Source organism: Ylistrum balloti, unplaced genomic scaffold (genome assembly GCF_031769215.1).
Source record: "Ylistrum balloti isolate Yb309-2 unplaced genomic scaffold, AGI_CSIRO_Ybal_v1 Utg370974, whole genome shotgun sequence".
Lineage (NCBI taxonomy): Eukaryota > Metazoa > Mollusca > Bivalvia > Pectinida > Pectinidae > Ylistrum > Ylistrum balloti.
The window spans coordinates 449,736-469,015 of NW_026782546.1; the positions used below are offsets into that span (position 1 = coordinate 449,736).

Genomic DNA, 19,280 nt, shown 5'->3' on the forward strand with positions numbered 1-19,280 from the left:
ACACAAGGTCAGTGTAAGGGATAAGGAAATCCCACACCAGGTAAACAATGGATACACCTGGTCAGTGTAAGAGACATGGAAATCCACCAGGTAAACAATGGATACACCTGGTCAGGGTAAGAGACATGGAAATCTCTAGATAAACAATGGATACACCTGGTCAGAGTAAGGGATAAGGAAATCCCACATCAGGTAAACAATGGATACACCTGGCCAGTGTAAGGGATAAGGAAATCCCACACCAGGTAAACAATAGATACACCTGGTCAGTGTAAGGGATAAGGAAATCCCACACCAGGTAAACAATAGATGCACCAGGTAAGAAATCCCACATCAGGTAAACAATGGATACACCTGGTCAGTGTAAGGGATAAGGAAATCCCACACCAGGTAAACAATAGATACACCTGGTCAGTGTAAGGGATAAGGAAATCCCACACCAGGTAAACAATGGATACACCTGGTCAGTGTAAGGGATAAGGAAATCCCACACCAGGTAAACAATGGATACACCTGGTCAGTGTAAGAGACATGGAAATCCCTAGATAAACAATGGATACACCTGGTCAGTGTAAGAGACAAGGAAATCCCATACCAGGTAAACAATGGATACACCTGGTCAGTGTAAGAGATATGGAAATCCCTAGATAAACAATGGATACACCTGGTCAGGGTAAGAGACATGGAAATCCCTAGATAAACAATAGATACACCTGGTCAGAGTAAGGGATAAGGAAATCCCACACCAGGTAAACAATGGATACACCTGGTCAGTGTAAGGGATAAGGAAATCCCACACCAGGTAAACAATGGATACACCTGGTCAGTGTAAGAGACATGGAAATCCCTGGATAAACAATGGATACACATGGTCAGTGTAAGAGGTAAGGAAATCCCATACCAGGTAAACAATGGATACACCTGGTCAGTGTAAGAGACATGAAAATCCCTAGATAAACAATGGATACACCTGGTCAGTGTAAGAGACATGGAAATCCCTAGATAAACTATGGATACACCTGGTCAGTGTAAGAGACATGGAAATCCCATACCAGGTAAACAATGGATACACCTGGTCAGTGTAAGAGACATGGAAATCCCTAGATAAACAATGGATACACCTGGTCATTGTAACAGATAGGGAAATCACATTCTAGATAAACAATGGATACACCTGGTCAGTGTAACAGATAGGGAAATCACATTCTAGATAAACAATGGATACACCTGGTCAGTGTAACAGATAGGGAAATCACATTCTAGATAAACAATGGATACACCTGGTCAGTGTAACAGATAGGGAAATCACATTCTAGATAAACAATGGACACACCTTAACAAAGTAACTTTATTTATAGGTAAAGTGTCTTGTAATCCAGCTGTTAACAGTAACATGTGCAATATGATTATGGTAAAATTTATCTCAAAATTATGAAATAAGGCATTCAGCAAATACATGGCTTATCACATGCCCATGTTTAATTTGTATAAAACCCTTATTGATATCATATATTATTTTCCAGACATATTTTCCAATGTTTGCAACCTCTGTGTCAGCTGGAGCAATTTTATACCAAATGTCACTCTGTTTATGGTAAGTAAATAAAAGTCCTTTTTTTGGTGTTAAATTTTGTTTCATTTGTTTGATGATCAGCAATTTCTTTCTCAGTCTGTATCTTAGCATGTGGATGTTTCAGGTATAGAATCTATCCTGAGGTCCCTAGAGATACTAGCAGACATGAGGAACTATGAACTCTCAGAGGAAGGACTTAAAATTCTGGCTACATTTCTTACAAAGTAAGTGTGTTCCCAAAAAGGATCACTTTTGTAGTTAAATGCTTATAATTTTAGTTTCCAGGTGTTTTTGTGCAGTGAACAGATTTAAAGTGCACTGATTATTTTCTGGAAGACGGAAGTCATCCTATAGGTTAGCAGAAGAATGCTGAAAAAATAGTCACAGAACATTAGACCTTGCAATCTCAGGTGTAGATCTGTTGTGGGACTGCTTCAGTTATCACTAATTGGGGAGCTATTTGTTCCTCAAAAAGCTGAAATGTTTTCTTTCCTGTTGTTTTTATTTGACAAAACCATTTAACCCAATTGCTTTAGATATATAACATCTGATGGGCTTCCTGTGTGTGAGGCAGTAGGGTAGTCACCAGCTTGAACAAAGAAACCTCGCCTCAAAATGACCCTGGCTGTTGAGTGGGTGACAAACCCCAGCTAAATTGCCAAACAAGCATGTATGTGACTGCTAAGTTGTTGATTATTATTATAATAATTATGCTGGTGTATCGTACGATGGCCATTTATACATCATCATTACATTGTACACATTGAAATATGTCATTTTGACCTTTCATTTAATATTTCAGCATCAGATTTTACAAAATTTACCTTGGAAACTAATTGATTGATTTTATGTACAGACAGCCTAGCAATGTGCCGCTGTTCATCAATGCTAAGATGGTCCAATTTTGCATGTCAGTCATCAGTCGTGGACTCAAACAACAACATCCAATGGTCTTCTCAGCCTCCCTTTCAGTTCTTGAGGCAATCATCAGGTAGGCGTATACTAAGTTACGATGCTTGATATATCAGTCAATATGGGAAGACTTCCGTTGTGATCTTCTCCATTATATTGAGAAATGAAGGGATACATTTATACTTTGCTTGGGTTCTAAAATTGATGGGTACCATCATTAATGTCATTGGAAATCACATTAAATTGTTATTTTTGAAAGTTTTTAAAAAGACTAAAAAAAAAAAAATAATGAAGACTCATATATTTCATTTAAAGATGATATTATATAAAGAGTAGAGTTTAAACCATCCTTGATACTCTAGGGGTTGCACTCACTTTTGCTCTCTTCACCCCTGGCACATTTCATGGCAAAATAGCAGCCACAGGCAAAGTAATTTCATTGGTCTAGTGGAAAAAGACTGACCAAACACAGACTGGCACGCTCCTTTGAAGATTACAAAGGAGGGACGCCCAACTTCAAGATTTCTTTAATGTACATCAAAGGATCAAACTAGTCTTTTCATCTTATTCACAAGGTGTTGCACATGGAAACTCCAGTTTTGCAATTAAGTCTTCCAGGGTGCAGAGAGCCATAGTGACTATAACCCCTGGAGTATCTAGGATATATAAAAACAGAAATATTACTAATATGGTAAAATCTCTTGGTTTCTGATATTATATCTAATGAAGGAAAACAATTATGTTTTACCTAAGGCTCCTCGCGCGCTTACATCCGGGCCAACAAGAGTGATTGATTAACAATTGTTGTAAAACAAATAAAGTTTATATTAATGAAGGAAAACAATTATGTTTTATCTAAATAGGATTGATTAACCATTATAGGAAGGATCATCTTTTGCTGCCTGTGCCTTTTGAGGAGCTAGAGGATGTAATCAGGCACTGCAGCAAAATCTTCTGGGCAAAAGCTAATAGTCCAGAGGTTATAACTGCTAAGCCTAACAGACCCAAAGGAAAGAAGACTGGACATGGAGGCGGGAAAGAGCAAAGCGACATTTACACTTACTGTCAGACTTATTTGAAATGTATACGGTAAACAATGTCTGTGCTTCTGCATGTAATATTTGAAGGTCAAGGTAACATCTGTAAAGATTTACTTCTGCCTCTATATAACTAATAGAATAGTCTTTGTGTTTAAATTACTGTATATGTAGTAAGCAACAAAGTCCACAAATGAATGCAAGCAAGGTGATAGTCAACTTTCGTTATGCTTTCCTGCGACAATTTAAGTGTCATCACCTGCAATTAAAATATGGTTACATCAACCAACACATGGCTCTCCCATGTTTTTTTCTGAAATCAGTACAATAAGTTGCAGTAAAAACTTGTTTGTTTGTTGTTGGTCAGTGATCACTGGGAAAAATTTGTAATGACAGGCAAAAGATTTAGCTTTGCCAAATCACTATATTGTAGACACAGATATTACAAAATTGTCTATCTTTTCTAAGGCCAGCTTAATCTAGTAACTAGAAGTTGACTCAAATATTGAAGTAAGTGTTACAAGGATTATTAACCTACTTTTATAACAGGCATTCTCAGAAACAAGTTGTACGAGTCCTAAACCTGGAATCAAGAACTTCGATGTCAGTGGTCTAGGCGTAGCACACTTTCTAACACTCAGCTTTATCTGATACTAAACTGTCCTTAGTGTGTTTTTTTTTATCAGGAATAGCATTACATCAACATGAGATATCTCTAGAATGCTATCATTCCTGTTTCATTACTCCACCTTCACTTACTCCAACAAAATATGTTGAAAACCAAAATGATGGGTGTTTCAAACTTTGGTGCTGATCACTTTGTGATCCTTGTGCATGCTTCATTTACATCATTGACAGATTATTTTTAGATGTATTAATTACCAAAGTATGAATTACTGATATCATTGTCATTGTTGGTTATAATTCTAAATTACATAATACACAGAGTCATTGATGCCATGTTTTACATTATAGTAACTACCAGGTGTACTGTAGTCACTCCATGTAGCAATAACATAGTTTTAAAATAATCAAAATTGCTATAATAAAGTATTGAATGATGTAAATACATTATTGAACAACATAGGGTGGTGAATGCAATGGGATCCAAATTTTTCAAATGCAGCACTTACATGCTACATAGAATGTGTCTGTATCCCATTGCAGTTACAGTACCATAAACACCATTAGAGCTCTGTTTAATCGTTATGTAGTATTAAACAATAGATAGGTTTTAGCTACAGAAAACATTTGAAGATATAGAAAAGGTGTAATAAAGGAAGGAGAGTGTGATCACTTATTGATAGACTTAATCTCATTAATTTGGCTGCATTGATGTGAAAGGTCAAGGTAACACTGATGATAAAGTTCTCTACTAATAAATCATGTCACCTGTGTGATATCCAGTACTGAACAGTTAAAAATCTGTCCATTATCAGACTTTAGTTAGATTGATGTGTAACCCATACAAGCCTGTAGCACCCATGACATTATAGTTCTGGTTAACCAGCAATGTTCAGACGTTTGGCACTTTGAGGGAAATAACATCAAGTATCACAGCTAAAATGTTTCATTAGCTGAACCAAACAAACAAGTTTTTTTTTAGATTGTTCAAAAAGAGGCTGAAATATTCATAAAAGTTGCTGCAGGTTATACCTATGAATCGTGCAATTTTAGAGATGCTTCCTTGGCTATGCTTTCCAGATAATTTTCATTATGTTAGGCCGGTGAATGGTGATCTATCAATTACTACATAAAACAAATTCATTATTGTTGTTTTTGTTGCGGATACATGTACATTTCTCCTGTTTATGTTTCACACTGTCACGATCAATTACAGAACCGATTCCTTTTACTGATAAACATGGTAGAATACCAGAAAAAAAAGATGCCTAAATCAAAAGCAGACAGCTTTAACACAAATTGGTTTTATCACTTATTGGTGACTAATTCATGAGATAAAGGGTCATAATTTGGAAACAATTGTGATTTCTTATGTAAAACCACTTGATGAATATGAAAAAGGAACAAAGTTTTACTTATAGGATCGGCTGTGTGGTTGACTCTTACCCTTGAGGTTAAGTACATTAGTTTGACATGTTAGGGGTATCTGTAAAAAGAGGGTTATGAAGGTTTAGTACATTAGTTTGACATGTTAGGGGTATCTGTAAAAAGAGGGTTATGAAGGTTTAGTACATTAGTTTGACATGTTAGGGGTATCTGTAAAAAGAGGGTTATGGAGGTTTAGTACATTAGGTTGACATGTTTAGGGTATCTGTAAAAAGAGGGTTATGAAGGTTTAGTACATTAGTTTGACATGTTTAGGGTATCTGTAAAAAGAGGGTTATGAAGGTTTAGTACGTTAGTTTGACATGTTTAGGGTATCTGTAAAAAGAGGGTTATGAAGGTTTAGTACGTTAGTTTGACATGTTTAGGGTATCTGTATAAAGAGGGTTATGAAGGTTTAGTACGTTAGTTTGACATGTTTAGGGTATCTGTATATTTAGGTTGACATGTTTAGGGTATCTGTAAAAAGAGGGTTATGGAGGTTTGGTATATTTAGGTTGACATGATTAGAAGGTTTAAAACAGAGGTTGACATGTTTAGGGTATCTGTAAAAAGAGGGTTATGAAGGTTTAGTACATTAGGTTGACATGTTTAGGGTATCTGTAAAAAGAGGGTTATGGAGGTTTGGTATCTGTAAAAAGAGGGTTATGGAGGTTTGGTATATTTAGGTTGACATGTTTAGGGTATCTGTAAAAAGAGGGTTATGAAGGTTTAGTACATTAGTTTGACATGTTAGGGGTATCTGTAAAAAGAGGGTTATGGAGGTTTGGTATCTGTAAAAAGAGGGTTATGGAGGTTTGGTATATTTAGGTTGACATGTTTAGGGTATCTGTAAAAAGAGGGTTATGGAGGTTTGGTATATTTAGGTTGACATGATTAGGGTATCTGTAAAAAGAGGGTTATGGAGGTTTGGTATATTTAGTTTGACATGATTAGGGTATCTGTAAAAAGAGGGTTATGGAGGTTTGGTATCTGTAAAAAGAGGGTTATGGAGGTTTGGTATATTTAGTTTGACATGTTTAGGGTATCTGTAAAAAGAGGGTTATGAAGGTTTAGTATGTTAGTTTGACATGTTTAGGGTATCTGTAAAAAGAGGGTTATGGAGGTTTGGTATATTTAGGTTGACATGTTTAGGGTATCTGTAAAAAGAGGGTTATGGAGGTTTGGTATATTTAAGTTGACATGATTAGGGTATCTGTAAAAAGAGGGTTATGGAGGTTTGGTATATTTAGGTTGACATGTTTAGGGTATCTGTAAAAAGAGGGTTATGGAGGTTTGGTATCTGTAAAAAGAGGGTTATGGAGGTTTGGTATATTTAGGTTGACATGTTTAGGGTATCTGTAAAAAGAGGGTTATGGAGGTTTGGTATATTTAGGTTGACATGATTAGGGTATCTGTAAAAAGAGGGTTATGGAGGTTTAGTACATTAGTTTGACATGATTAGGGTATCTGTAAAAAGAGGGTTATGGAGGTTTGGTATATTTAGGTTGACATGTTTAGGGTATCTGTAAAAAGAGGGTTATGGAGGTTTGGTATCTGTAAAAAGAGGGTTATGAAGGTTTAGTACATTAGGTTGACATGTTTAGGGTATCTGTAAAAAGAGGGTTATGGAGGTTTGGTATCTGTAAAAAGAGGGTTATGGAGGTTTGGTATATTTAGGTTGACATGTTTAGGGTATCTGTAAAAAGAGGGTTATGGAGGTTTGGTATATTTAGGTTGACATGATTAGGGTATCTGTAAAAAGAGGGTTATGGAGGTTTGGTATCTGTAAAAAGAGGGTTATGAAGGTTTAGTACATTAGGTTGACATGTTTAGGGTATTTGTAAAAAGAGGGTTATGGAGGTTTGGTATCTGTAAAAAGAGGGTTATGGAGGTTTGGTATATTTAGGTTGACATGATTAGGGTATCTGTAAAAAGAGGGTTATGGAGGTTTGGTATATTTAGGTTGACATGATGAGGGTATCTGTAAAAAGAGGGTTATGGAGGTTTGGTATATTTAGGTTGACATGATTAGGGTATCTGTAAAAAGAGGGTTATGGAGGTTTGGTATATTTAGGTTGAAATGATTAGGGTATCTGTAAAAAGAGGGTTATGGAGGTTTAGTACATTAGTTTGACATGATTAGGGTATCTGTAAAAAGAGGGTTATGGAGGTTTGGTATCTGTAAAAAGAGGGTTATGGAGGTTTGGTATATTTAGTTTGACATGTTTAGGGTATCTGTAAAAAGAGGGTTATGGAGGTTTGGTATCTGTAAAAAGAGGGTTATGAAGGTTTAGTACATTAGGTTGACATGTTTAGGGTATCTGTAAAAAGAGGGTTATGAAGGTTTAGTACATTAGGTTGACATGTTTAGGGTATTTGTAAAAAGAGGGTTATGGAGGTTTGGTATCTGTAAAAAGAGGGTTATGGAGGTTTGGTATCTGTAAAAAGAGGGTTATGGAGGTTTGGTATATTTAGGTTGACATGTTTGCTGTTTATAGACACTGGAGTGATGTTTCTTTAACTTTCTATAATTAACATGTAGGCTACTGAAGGCATGTGTCAACGATCCCAAAGCTTCAGTGTCCACTTTCTCAGCCCCCAATGTTAATAAGAGAACCTCGATCCAGAGATTTCAGGATTTCCTACAGAACTCCAGTGCAGAAGATTGTTTGCCTTTGGTGATGGTATTAAACCAATACTTTTAATATACTGACATTTGTAAAATCTGGATATCAAATCAGCTATCTTGTCATGGTCATGCAGATGTTTGCATTTTATTTATAAGATTGTTCAAACTCATACTACCATGTTTTTATCTCATCTGTATGAAGTTAGACTTCATTCAGACTTGTTGAACTGAAGAAAATTCTTTAAATAGTTTATATAAATTTTGTACAATCTAATATTCATGTGATACTGATAACACACTAATGATATGTTGAATAGATTTGTTTATTTCAGAAAGCTTTATATTTGACATGTAATTGTTGATACAGAATGAATTGGATCAGACAGAAGATGTGAGATTGCTGGGAGCCTTGTCCGAGTTGACATGTCAGTTGTATGAACTTGACACCAGCTTCATGACCTCTGTAATCCACCAACTCTGTGTTAACGGTATGCTGACCAGGATACTGGACATTCATACACAACATAGGTATGGATACATCACATTTAACTGACCATGTCTGTAGGATTAGTGACAGTAACTGCTAGATGTACAGTCCAAGGGAGATAATGTGTAGAACACAAAGAATGAGAACTTATAACATCATGATTACTAGTACTAAGCTTTTGAATTTGTATGATTGGTACGATAAACTTAACATTTTATTAACCAATGTGTTGATTTAAAGAAGCAAAATATGGTGTAACATATCTATAAAAACAGGATAATAATGTCATAATTGCGTCGCGGATCTACAGATATCAACATTGTAATAAGGTATTTATAACCTTAGTTCTAAAATAATGGTGATATAACTTTTTTTTTAATGTACGTTGTCATGCCAATTTTTTTACTGATCTTTCATGTTGAGGTACTTAATTGACTTAACATTGAGGAATTTATTGATGGGGACATGGGGTAATTTCACATTAGATAGCCAAGGTGGAGAGAACAAAGCTGACAATCTAAGTGATATGTTTTGATTCACTGTTCTCCCCTTTCAAGTTAAATTTGTCTGTAAGATGTCAATATGAAATATGACAGGTCAAATTCTCAATTCACTGGATCACTGCAATTATTATAATATTGTAGCTAAATAAAGTAAATTGTCAAATATATTGTCTCCAAATGTGAAATTCTGTAAGGAATCATAAATAAACCTTCTACTATGCTGCCGTCACTTGTTATCTCTGAAGGATCTCCACAATGTCTGCTGTTTTATAGATTGACATTAGCAAATAACTATCATTGCCACTCATAGAAAGATGTGATGAACTTCAGGTATGTATGTGAGGAATCCATATAAACATTAATTTTGATAAATAATCCACACAGAGGAACATTTAACCTTTAACCCGAATCTGTCAATGTTAGGTGAAGTCAATGTGTTGTAGTATGACCAGGACAACTAAGAGTATGGTATGTGGTTGTGTATTGGTAATGATAGGTGATATCAATGTATTGTAGTACGACTAGGACAACTAAAAGTATGGTAGGTGATTGTATATTGGTGATGTGTCAAGTGTTACATGAGAGCAGCAACCCTGTACATCCCTTACCAGCATGGACTTCAGACACAATGAACAACATACAGTGTAAGTATCTTTCAAACAATGTATGTTTATACCTATATAATCATTGTCATGGTTACTCCATCAATGTATTAATCTGTGTGATCCCTGTCAGGACTATTCTGTACTTACCAGCTCCTAGTATGACTCTTGTCTGGAATAGTTTTGACAGACATGATCATGTAGTAAGGGGACTTGTTTAATCCTTGTCCTTTGTTCAATGTAGGTTAGACATGTGTAGGACATCTGCTCAATCTTTTCTATTCCAATCAGGTTTCGGTGTAAAATTTGATATCATGACTTACATAAATGGGTTAATGAACTTTTTACATGGAGGTGTGTTCAGTAAAACAGTAAGATAAATCTGATACAAGGATAAGAATTCTACAAGGTTGTATAGATATTGAATTGATAGACTTTGATTTTCGAGGTACACTCATCATCACCTTTATTTGTTATTTGGTTTAATTTTTAGATAAAATTCAAGACCTACCAAGAATTATTTTGCAATTTTCTCTGAAGATGGAAACCAAGGATGTGTACCTGTTTCTGTTGTATCATGCTTTCAACAATGATGAAATGTATGAAAACTATATTATTTCATAACAGACAAACTGATAAAGTAGAATGTCTAATGGCAATTCAATCATGTTCATGGACATAAGTGTTACATATCTGATAATCAACCATCAAGAATAAGGAGATATCAACATTTCTGAAAGCTTAACTTACTTTCAAAGTTTTGAATTAAGTCTAAAAAAAATAATAATAAATATGTGGTTGGTAAAGGGATTTCAATTCTTATAATTACATTACTCATGGTAATTTTTGTTTGGCAGGATACTCTCAGGGTCAGACTTGCAAATTGTTCTGGACGACTTTTGCACCACTAAAATAGGGTTAGAAGAGTTATCTCCCCTTACAAAAAAGCACTTCATTTTCCTCATGGCAGTAAGTACAAATAAAAGGTGAAATGTACTGGTAATATCTATAGTGTTCAAATGTTTACAATTTCAAGAATTATCTTTACATAATAATTTTTGAAATTAATTTACTTTAAATGGTTTAAATTTTGGCAGGTTTAAAATAAAGAGAATAAGTTTTTCATAGAGATTATAAAATAGACAGTAGTTTTCTCTGTAATAATAATTATATGGTATCTCTTTCTTGGATTTATACTGTTCAGGAAAGCAGTAAAAATAGAAATCCTCCAAAGTGACTTTTACAGTAGTTCAGTCACTTACTTTTGCATTACAGTAACTTTATGAATGAGAGTAAAAAAAACTTTAATATATTCTCATGTCAAATACAAATATTGTACTAATCATTGCCATTCTACATCACAGATGGCTTTCTGTCTGAATAGGGATGCCCAAAGTGAACAGGAAGAGAAATGTAAATCATTTTGGGTTTTTCTTTATCTGTTGAAAGTTTTAGTACACTGTTACATTATTGTTCCTTAACAATTTTTGTTACACTGTTTCTGAGCAGTTTTCAGATTTTGTTACACTGTTTCTGAGCAGTTTTCAGATTTTGTTATACTGTTTCTGAGCAGTTTTCAGATTTTGTTACACTGTTTGTGAGCAGTTTTCAGATTTTGTTACACTGTTTCTGAGCAGTTTTTTTATTCCATTGTTCCTTTTCAGGTTTTGTTACACGGTTCCTGAACAATTGTTTTGTAATGTTGTTCCTTTTCAGGTTTTGTACATTGTTCCTGAGCAGTTTTTTTGTTACATTGTTCTTTTTCAGGTTTTGTTACACTGTTCCTGAGCAGTTTTCAGGTTTTGTTACACTGTTTCTGAGCAGTTTTCAGATTTTGTTACACTGTTTTTGAGCAGTGTTCAGGTTTTGTTACACTGTTTCTGAGCAGTTTTCAGATTTCGTTACACTGTTTCTGAGCAGTTTTCAGATTTTGTTACACTGTTTCTGAGCAGTTTTCAGATTTTGTTACACTGTTTCTGAGCAGTTTTCAGATTTTGTTACACTGTTTCTGAGCAGTTTTCAGATTTTGTTACACTGTTTGTGAGCAGTTTTCAGATTTTGTTACACTGTTTGTGAGCAGTTTTCAGATTTTGTTACACTGTTTCTGAGCAGTTTTCAGATTTTGTTACACTGTTTCTGAGCAGTTTTGTTACAATGTTTTTGAGCAGTTTTCAGGTTTTGTTACACTGTTTCTGAGCAGTTTTCAGGTTTTGTTACACTGTTTCTGAGCAGTTTTCAGATTTTGTTACACTGTTTCTGAGCAGTTTTCAGATTTTGTTACACTGTTTCTGAGCAGTTTTCAGATTTTGTTACACTATTTCTGAGCAGTTTTCAGATTTTGTTATACTGTTTCTGAGCAGTTTTCAGATTTTGTTACACTATTTCTGAGCAGTTTTCAGGTTTTGTTACACTGTTTTTGAGCAGTTTTCAGATTTTGTTACACTGTTTTTGAGCAGTTTTCAGATTTTGTTACACTATTTCTGAGCAGTTTTCAGATTTTGTTATACTGTTTCTGAGCAGTTTTCAGGCTTTGTTACAGTTTCTGAGCAGTTTTCAGATTTTGTTACACTGTTTGTGAGCAGTTTTCAGATTTTGTTACACTGTTTCTGAGCAGTTTTCAGATTTTGTTACACTGTTTGTGAGCAGTTTTCAGATTTTGTTACACTATTTCTGAGCAGTTTTCAGATTTTGTTACACTGTTTCTGAGCAGTTTTCAGATTTTGTTACACTGTTTGTGAGCAGTTTTCAGATTTTGTTACACTGTTTCTGAGCAGTTTTCAGATTTTGTTACACTGTTTCTGAGCAGTTTTCAGATTTTGTTACACTGTTTCTGAGCAGTTTTCAGATTTTGTTACACTATTTCTGAGCAGTTTTCAGGCTTTGTTACATTGTTTCTGAGCAGTTTTCAGATTTTGTTATACTGTTTCTGAGCAGTTTTCAGGCTTTGTTACATTGTTTCTGAGCAGTTTTCAGATTTTGTTACACTGTTTGTGAGCAGTTTTCAGATTTTGTTACATTGTTTCTGAGCAGTTTTCAGATTTTGTTACACTGTTTCTGAGCAGTTTTCAGATTTTGTTACACTATTTCTGAGCAGTTTTCAGGCTTTGTTACACTGTTTCTGAGCAGTTTTCAGATTTTGTTACACTGTTTCTGAGCAGTTTTCAGATTTTGTTACACTGTTTCTGAGCAGTTTTCAGATTTTGTTACACTGTTTCTGAGCAGTTTTCAGATTTTGTTACACTGTTTCTGAGCAGTTTTCAGGCTTTGTTACACTGTTTCTGAGCAGTTTTCAGATTTTGTTACACTGTTTCTGAGCAGTTTTCAGATTTTGTTACACTGTTACTGAGCAGTTTTCAGATTTTGTTACACTGTTACTGAGCAGTTTTCAGATTTTGTTACACTGTTTCTGAGCCGTTCTCATGTTTTGTTACACTGTTTCTGAGCAGTTTTCAGGTGTTATTACACTGTTTTTGAGCAGTTGTTTTGTTACAATGTTTCTTTTTAGTTGTGTTGTTACACTGTTCCTGAGCAGTTTTTCTTTGTTGTAAAATATAACTTAATCAATAGACATGGCAATCTAGCACAAACAGACACTTACATGTTTGATGATACACAAAATTATTTAAGGCTTGGAAAAGATATACTTACAATGCTGAAAGATAAATCTGCTCAATTTGAACCTTTTGAAAACAGGTCAGTATGTTGATTTTCTTGGATGACCATGAATGTTGGCGTTTGTGATCTTTCAGAACTCCTAGGCATGGAGGCTGGGAAACCCTTATGACTCGAGGGTTTCATGCCTGCCTAGTCCAGTAGCTTACCAATCATCTGCTCTGAGACTTCACCTCTTTGGTTACATTTTTAATTCTACAGAAGTAAGAGTAGTGGCACATTATATGTTATACAATCTTTTCTAGGTTAAGGTTCTTTACTACTTCAGTATATATAAGGCCATGTGACAAATTATGAGCCCTTTTTTTCTCATTCGGTGGATTTGAATTATATATAATTACCTTTCTTGTATTCACAGTTATCACTAGCTTGTCCAAGTTTCTGACAGAGTGCCCAGTAGAGAAATGGTATACCCACCATCTGGCCATCCTACGTTGGTCTTGCCAACACCAGCAGCTACAAAAGACTTGTGCATATAAAGTTGTGAGTAAAATGATATACAAATAGGTTAATATCACAAACAGTGTGTTTAATGTAGATTATATAACAAAATATTGATTGTCAGACACAAAGTTGTCAGTATAAAACACAAAATTTTGAGTATAACAAACAAATGAAAGTGATGAGTATAACTTTGAATTTATTTATTTTGATTTAATTTGTGGGTTTTTGTATCTACTATGACAGCTTTTCAGCAGACCAGAAAAAATAGGAGAGTGAAATAGGGAGAGTGAGTGACACTGATAATATTGAATGTGGAATGAAATTAAAATAAGTCCATTAAAGAATTTCTGGATCCAGCTGGAATATGTTCAATACTATGTATAACACTGATTGTATTGGCAGGCTGAGGCGTGGCTGATGCGTCTGTGTGGTCCCCAGGAGGACGGAGAGCCAGCAGGAACACAAGATTGGGTGAGAGACCACCCTGATGTCCAGGCCTTGCTGCAGCTGTGCAGGGAGAAGTATCTGATTGATGTACTCTTGGTGAGAATAGTCTTAGTCTGCAGTTTAAATAATGAAACAATACAATATTTCTTTGTCTTCCTACAGTTGAATAATTCATGCCAATATCTACTAAGGATCAAAGATGAAATTGTGCAGGACTTAAAATTTTCATCCATATTTTTTATTTTAGTTATTTATTGTAATCAGAATGCGAATAAATAATACAACACATCGGTATATTATAAATAGTTAAATTAATTATTTATACTTTAAGTTAACAAGACAAGAATCTCTTCATTTATTTCAATATGGTAATTTCATGATCTATATATTTCACCATCTAAAACTGTTCTCTTTTATCAACTTGTTACAGAGTCTATTTCTCACATCAAATGAGGCTGTTATCAGAGTTACACAGAACATACTTTGTAGTTTTACAGCAGAGGTAAAAACACAGATCCTAATCAAGTGGTTATATATGATCAGAATTCAACCATCAGTATAATTGTATCGTGATGTCATGAAGTGGCAATAAAATTTTGAGATACAGACCCAATATAGCAGCTTTAACATTTCATTAGCAACATGTTGTAATGGAGTGTATGAAAATGAATTAGATTAAATTTAATTTAATTAGTTTTCTGTTTCATTATGTTTATAAAGTTCCTTTTACTTTGCATTTTATTTCACAATGGCCTCAACAAAATCATGATTTTGTCGCTTGGATATGAAACAAAATTATGTAAAATCCTAATTATTCACATAACTACTATGCTGAGAGTATCATGCATTACAAAACCTTTGGTATGACCATATTTGTAATGACATCTATTGGAGCAGTGATTGACTGTAGGTTCCTTATGTTTGGATGATGATCAGGAATGGAGAGAAGAAATATTATCTTTTCAGATGAATATATCAGTCTAAAAATAGGTTTATCTCACAAATGTTTGCAAATATCTCTTAGATTCGCATCAACATACTTTTTTCCCCATTTTGTATAAAGACGTCTTACTAATTGTTCATTCCACCTTGCCAAAGACATGTACGTGCATATTAAAGGAAGACTTTTGATTAAATCTCTATGGGGGACTGGAAACTTGTGTAGGATCTATTTACCTTTCCATACGTATATGGATATTTTATTAAATCTGAACTAAATCTTCAAAGCATTATCATTTCAGTCATCAAATACTTTATCTATACGGTTTGTTTAATTGAAACAAAATGTACCTGAAACCAGTCATATTTAAAACACGATTTTTCTTTAAAAAACTTGCAATATCAACAGTATCATGTTAAAGTATGGAGTAATTTATATACCCCTGAGTAGGTAACTGATCCTGAGGAGAGAGCTGATTACCTGTTTTATCTTAGTGAACACACTGCTGACTGGCTACATCAGATATTCCTGGACAAGGGTCAACATGGTCAGTACGGAGCAGCCAGTCATTCCATAGTAACTAAAATAATCATATCATGGATTTAGTCATGAGATTTGAATTTACAATTTCTTCATCAAATTACCGATGTAAGATTGCATACCTTAGCCAGTTCTAGTTCTTATGAACATTTTAAGTATAAATTCTCCGTCATCTTACCTCCAACAGGTGTGCAAAGGTTTACAGTTTGTAAGCATTGAGATTGTCCTTTGAGATTCATCTGATTCTCTGTAAAGTTTGTAACAATTGTGCTTGATCCCAAAAAAGATTGGCCCGTTGTACAATTAGTAATCGTTGTGTTTGTCTCAACAGAGTCTGATCTGGTTTGACGTACAGTTTGTGACTAGTGTGATTGTCTACACAGAAACTGGTGTGATTGGATGTACATTTAGAGGCCAGTGTTACTGTCCCAACAGTTTGTAACCTGTATGATTGTCTACACAGAAACTGGTGTGATTGGATGTAAATTTAGAGGCCAGTGTTTCTGTCCCAACAGTTTGTAACCTGTATGATTGTCTACACAGAGACTGGTGTGGGTGGATGTACAATGATTGTCTGCACAGAAACTGGTGTGATTGGATGTACATTTAGAGGCCAGTGTTACTGTCCCAACAGTTTGTAACCTGTATGATTGTCTACACAGAAACTGGTGTGATTGGATGTAAATTTAGAGGCCAGTGTTTCTGTCCCAACAGTTTGTAACCTGTATGATTGTCTACACAGAGACTGGTGTGGGTGGATGTACAATGATTGTCTGCACAGAAACTGGTGTGATTGGATGTACATTTAGAGGCCAGTGTTACTGTCCCAACAGTTTGTAACCTGTATGATTGTCTACACAGAGACTGGTGTGGGTGGATGTACAGTTAGGGGCCAGTGTTACTGTCCCAACAGTTTGTGACTAGTGTGATTGTCTACACAGAAACTGGTGTGATTGGATGTACATTTAGAGGCCAGTGTTTCTGTCCCAACAGTTCGTAACATGTATGTTTGTCTACACAGAAACTGGTGTGGGTGGATGTACAATGATTGTCTGCACAGAAACTGGTGTGATTGGATGTACATTTAGAGGTCAGTGTTACTGTCCCAACAGTTTGTAATAGATATGAATGTCCCCACAGACACTGGTCTAGTAAGGTGCAAACTTGATGAATGTGATTATACCTACAGAGACTATACAGTTTTATCTATCTGTAATATAATATTGTGCCCAAAAAGCCAGCAGTTTGTGACTGTATTGTTTTCACTTGTAATATTGTGCCCACAGATGCTGGTCTTGAAGCATTATTGAGTCTTCATCTGTTCTGTAAACAACACACTCCTGACACTTCTGTTTCTACTTCAGACATCAAAATCCTCTACCATGGTTAGTTAGAGTCATCATAAGTTTCTTTCATTTGTTCTGCTGTGTAAAAGGCTATATATATATAGTACAATGCATTACCATATATAGGTATGATATGAAAGTAAATAAGCCAAACAGTTTTAATCACAGTAATACAAGTCAGACGAGGGTTTGTTCATCAGGAAATCTTCCACAGCAGGATTCTTGCAATGTAGAGTTATATTATTTCACATCTCTTTGACTTTTGTAAACATTTGGTGTTTCAAAATGCCTTTCTGCTGTTCAGCATGCAAGTTAAATAAAATATATAAATAGTGGTAAAGCAATATATTTTATATTTCATCAATTACTGTAAATGTGGAAATTTATACCTGGGTGAAATTTACACTTAACTCGACAAAGTTATTCAGCCATGTATTTAATTTCACTCATGTGTATGAATTTTTTATATAAAATATATGTCAAATATGCATTAGGTAATCGCAAAAAATAACCCATGCATGTACAGTTTGTCTGCTGAAATAAAAAAACAAGCCCAAGCAGAAATACCATGTTTACAGTAATATATATCCTACGATAAGGTGTAGCTGTAGCACTGACAACCAAAGTGATGATTAAGGTAATACTGTATTTTCTCTCTTTCCAGTTACCAAGTTTTCTGCCTGTAACACCATCAAACCCATGTCACTTCTTCTAACCTGTTTCCAGTACATCCAGATCAGTGTCCAGGGGTCTGACACAGCATCCACACACAGAGGTACCTTAACATACGTTTTCTACCTTGAAATTTTCCAAAACATATCATTTAAGATTTTGATATTTGTATACTTTGTGTTCCTTTTAATAATTCACAGTTGTTTCAGTGTTCTTCAGTGTTTTGATCATGTTTAAAAACTGGACTTGATGTGGTTGACAATTTTTTTGTGCTTCACTCTTGTTTTATTGCTATTTCAGGGTTATCCTTGCTGACACAAAATGAAGACATGTTGGAAAGATTAGAGAATCTTTGTGCCAGCACAGATCCAGCACTTTCCTCAGCAGCCCTCAGCATTGTAGTAGAGATGGTACGCTACACTTCCGGCCTACCACAACATCAGGTATCTTCACGGATATAAAAAAGCACCATTTTCCTACACTTAATGTACATGATTTTCTTGTCACTGTGTGAAGGCTTTTACATGCTTTGTCCTGTATTATTACAGTGTACCAGGCCCATCAAGATTGATTTGTTACCAATCAGCCAGTACCTGAACACAGACCATCCTACTCTCCTACTTGCCAGACTGGACCTTCTAAGCACCTTGTTCCAGCATCAGTTTAACAGCAGAATGCTGACACTTGCCCACACCCAGCGCTACCCACCACACCCAGCATGTCCCTTCACTTCCTCAGAGATTCGTGAGGTCTACCTTTATCTGCAGCAGTTGGTGTTACAGGTCAGGGTTCAATATGTAAAGGATCAATAAAATGGTAATGTAATGTCTAAACCAAGATCAACATTTCCTTAAAAGCTGAACATTAACTTCTCATTAAACATGATTTACATGTATTAATGAATCCTAATATGGTTTCCCCCATGTAATATTAACATATATATATATGATTGTGTGTCTTTCTTTTAAACAGCAGGGCATGGAAAATAATATCACATTTTGCATTATCTTGTTGTAAATTTAAAGTTAATTACAGATACATCTGTATCTATCAATTCGAAAAAAAAGAAAGATCCTTGGTCAGACAGGGTAAAATTTATTAAAGCTATTGTTGTTCAAATTCAACATGATGAAATTGTAATATTAGAAGTAACAGGCACATTCAAGATGCTACTATGCTGATGGTCACTACTGTATTGCTGTATTGTTGTACCTAATATACCCATCCTTCTGTCCTCAATCTATTGTAGGAGATGCTACAGGCAAAGACTTGTTCTGTCCAGTGTATACAGTCCCTCTTTTGTTACCTTCACACTGTTGATCCTCGTCTTGGTGAGCTGATACAGCTTGTAATGGCTTTCAATGATTGGAGAAAATAACAGGGACATTTTAAATACAATTTCTTATTAATTTTAGTTCAGTATCCCT

At 35.0% G+C, this 19,280-nt stretch overlaps 1 protein-coding gene across 1 annotated transcript in view; it reads left to right on the forward strand.

The window, feature by feature from the left end:
* Window positions 1-19,280, forward strand: part of LOC132559829 (meiosis inhibitor protein 1-like) — a 61,218-nt gene that overhangs the window by 39,961 nt on the left and 1,977 nt on the right. The window contains exons 9-27 of the mRNA XM_060224458.1: window positions 1,524-1,594; window positions 1,698-1,797; window positions 2,430-2,564; window positions 3,368-3,574; window positions 8,114-8,255; window positions 8,568-8,728; window positions 9,707-9,834; window positions 10,286-10,391; window positions 10,650-10,761; window positions 11,157-11,205; window positions 13,823-13,947; window positions 14,311-14,451; window positions 14,786-14,857; window positions 15,746-15,842; window positions 17,122-17,220; window positions 17,846-17,956; window positions 18,154-18,296; window positions 18,402-18,635; window positions 19,103-19,184. Of these exons, the coding sequence (XP_060080441.1) occupies window positions 1,524-1,594; window positions 1,698-1,797; window positions 2,430-2,564; window positions 3,368-3,574; window positions 8,114-8,255; window positions 8,568-8,728; window positions 9,707-9,834; window positions 10,286-10,391; window positions 10,650-10,761; window positions 11,157-11,205; window positions 13,823-13,947; window positions 14,311-14,451; window positions 14,786-14,857; window positions 15,746-15,842; window positions 17,122-17,220; window positions 17,846-17,956; window positions 18,154-18,296; window positions 18,402-18,635; window positions 19,103-19,184 (2,315 nt within the window). The remainder of the gene's footprint in view (window positions 1-1,523; window positions 1,595-1,697; window positions 1,798-2,429; window positions 2,565-3,367; window positions 3,575-8,113; window positions 8,256-8,567; window positions 8,729-9,706; window positions 9,835-10,285; window positions 10,392-10,649; window positions 10,762-11,156; window positions 11,206-13,822; window positions 13,948-14,310; window positions 14,452-14,785; window positions 14,858-15,745; window positions 15,843-17,121; window positions 17,221-17,845; window positions 17,957-18,153; window positions 18,297-18,401; window positions 18,636-19,102; window positions 19,185-19,280) is intronic.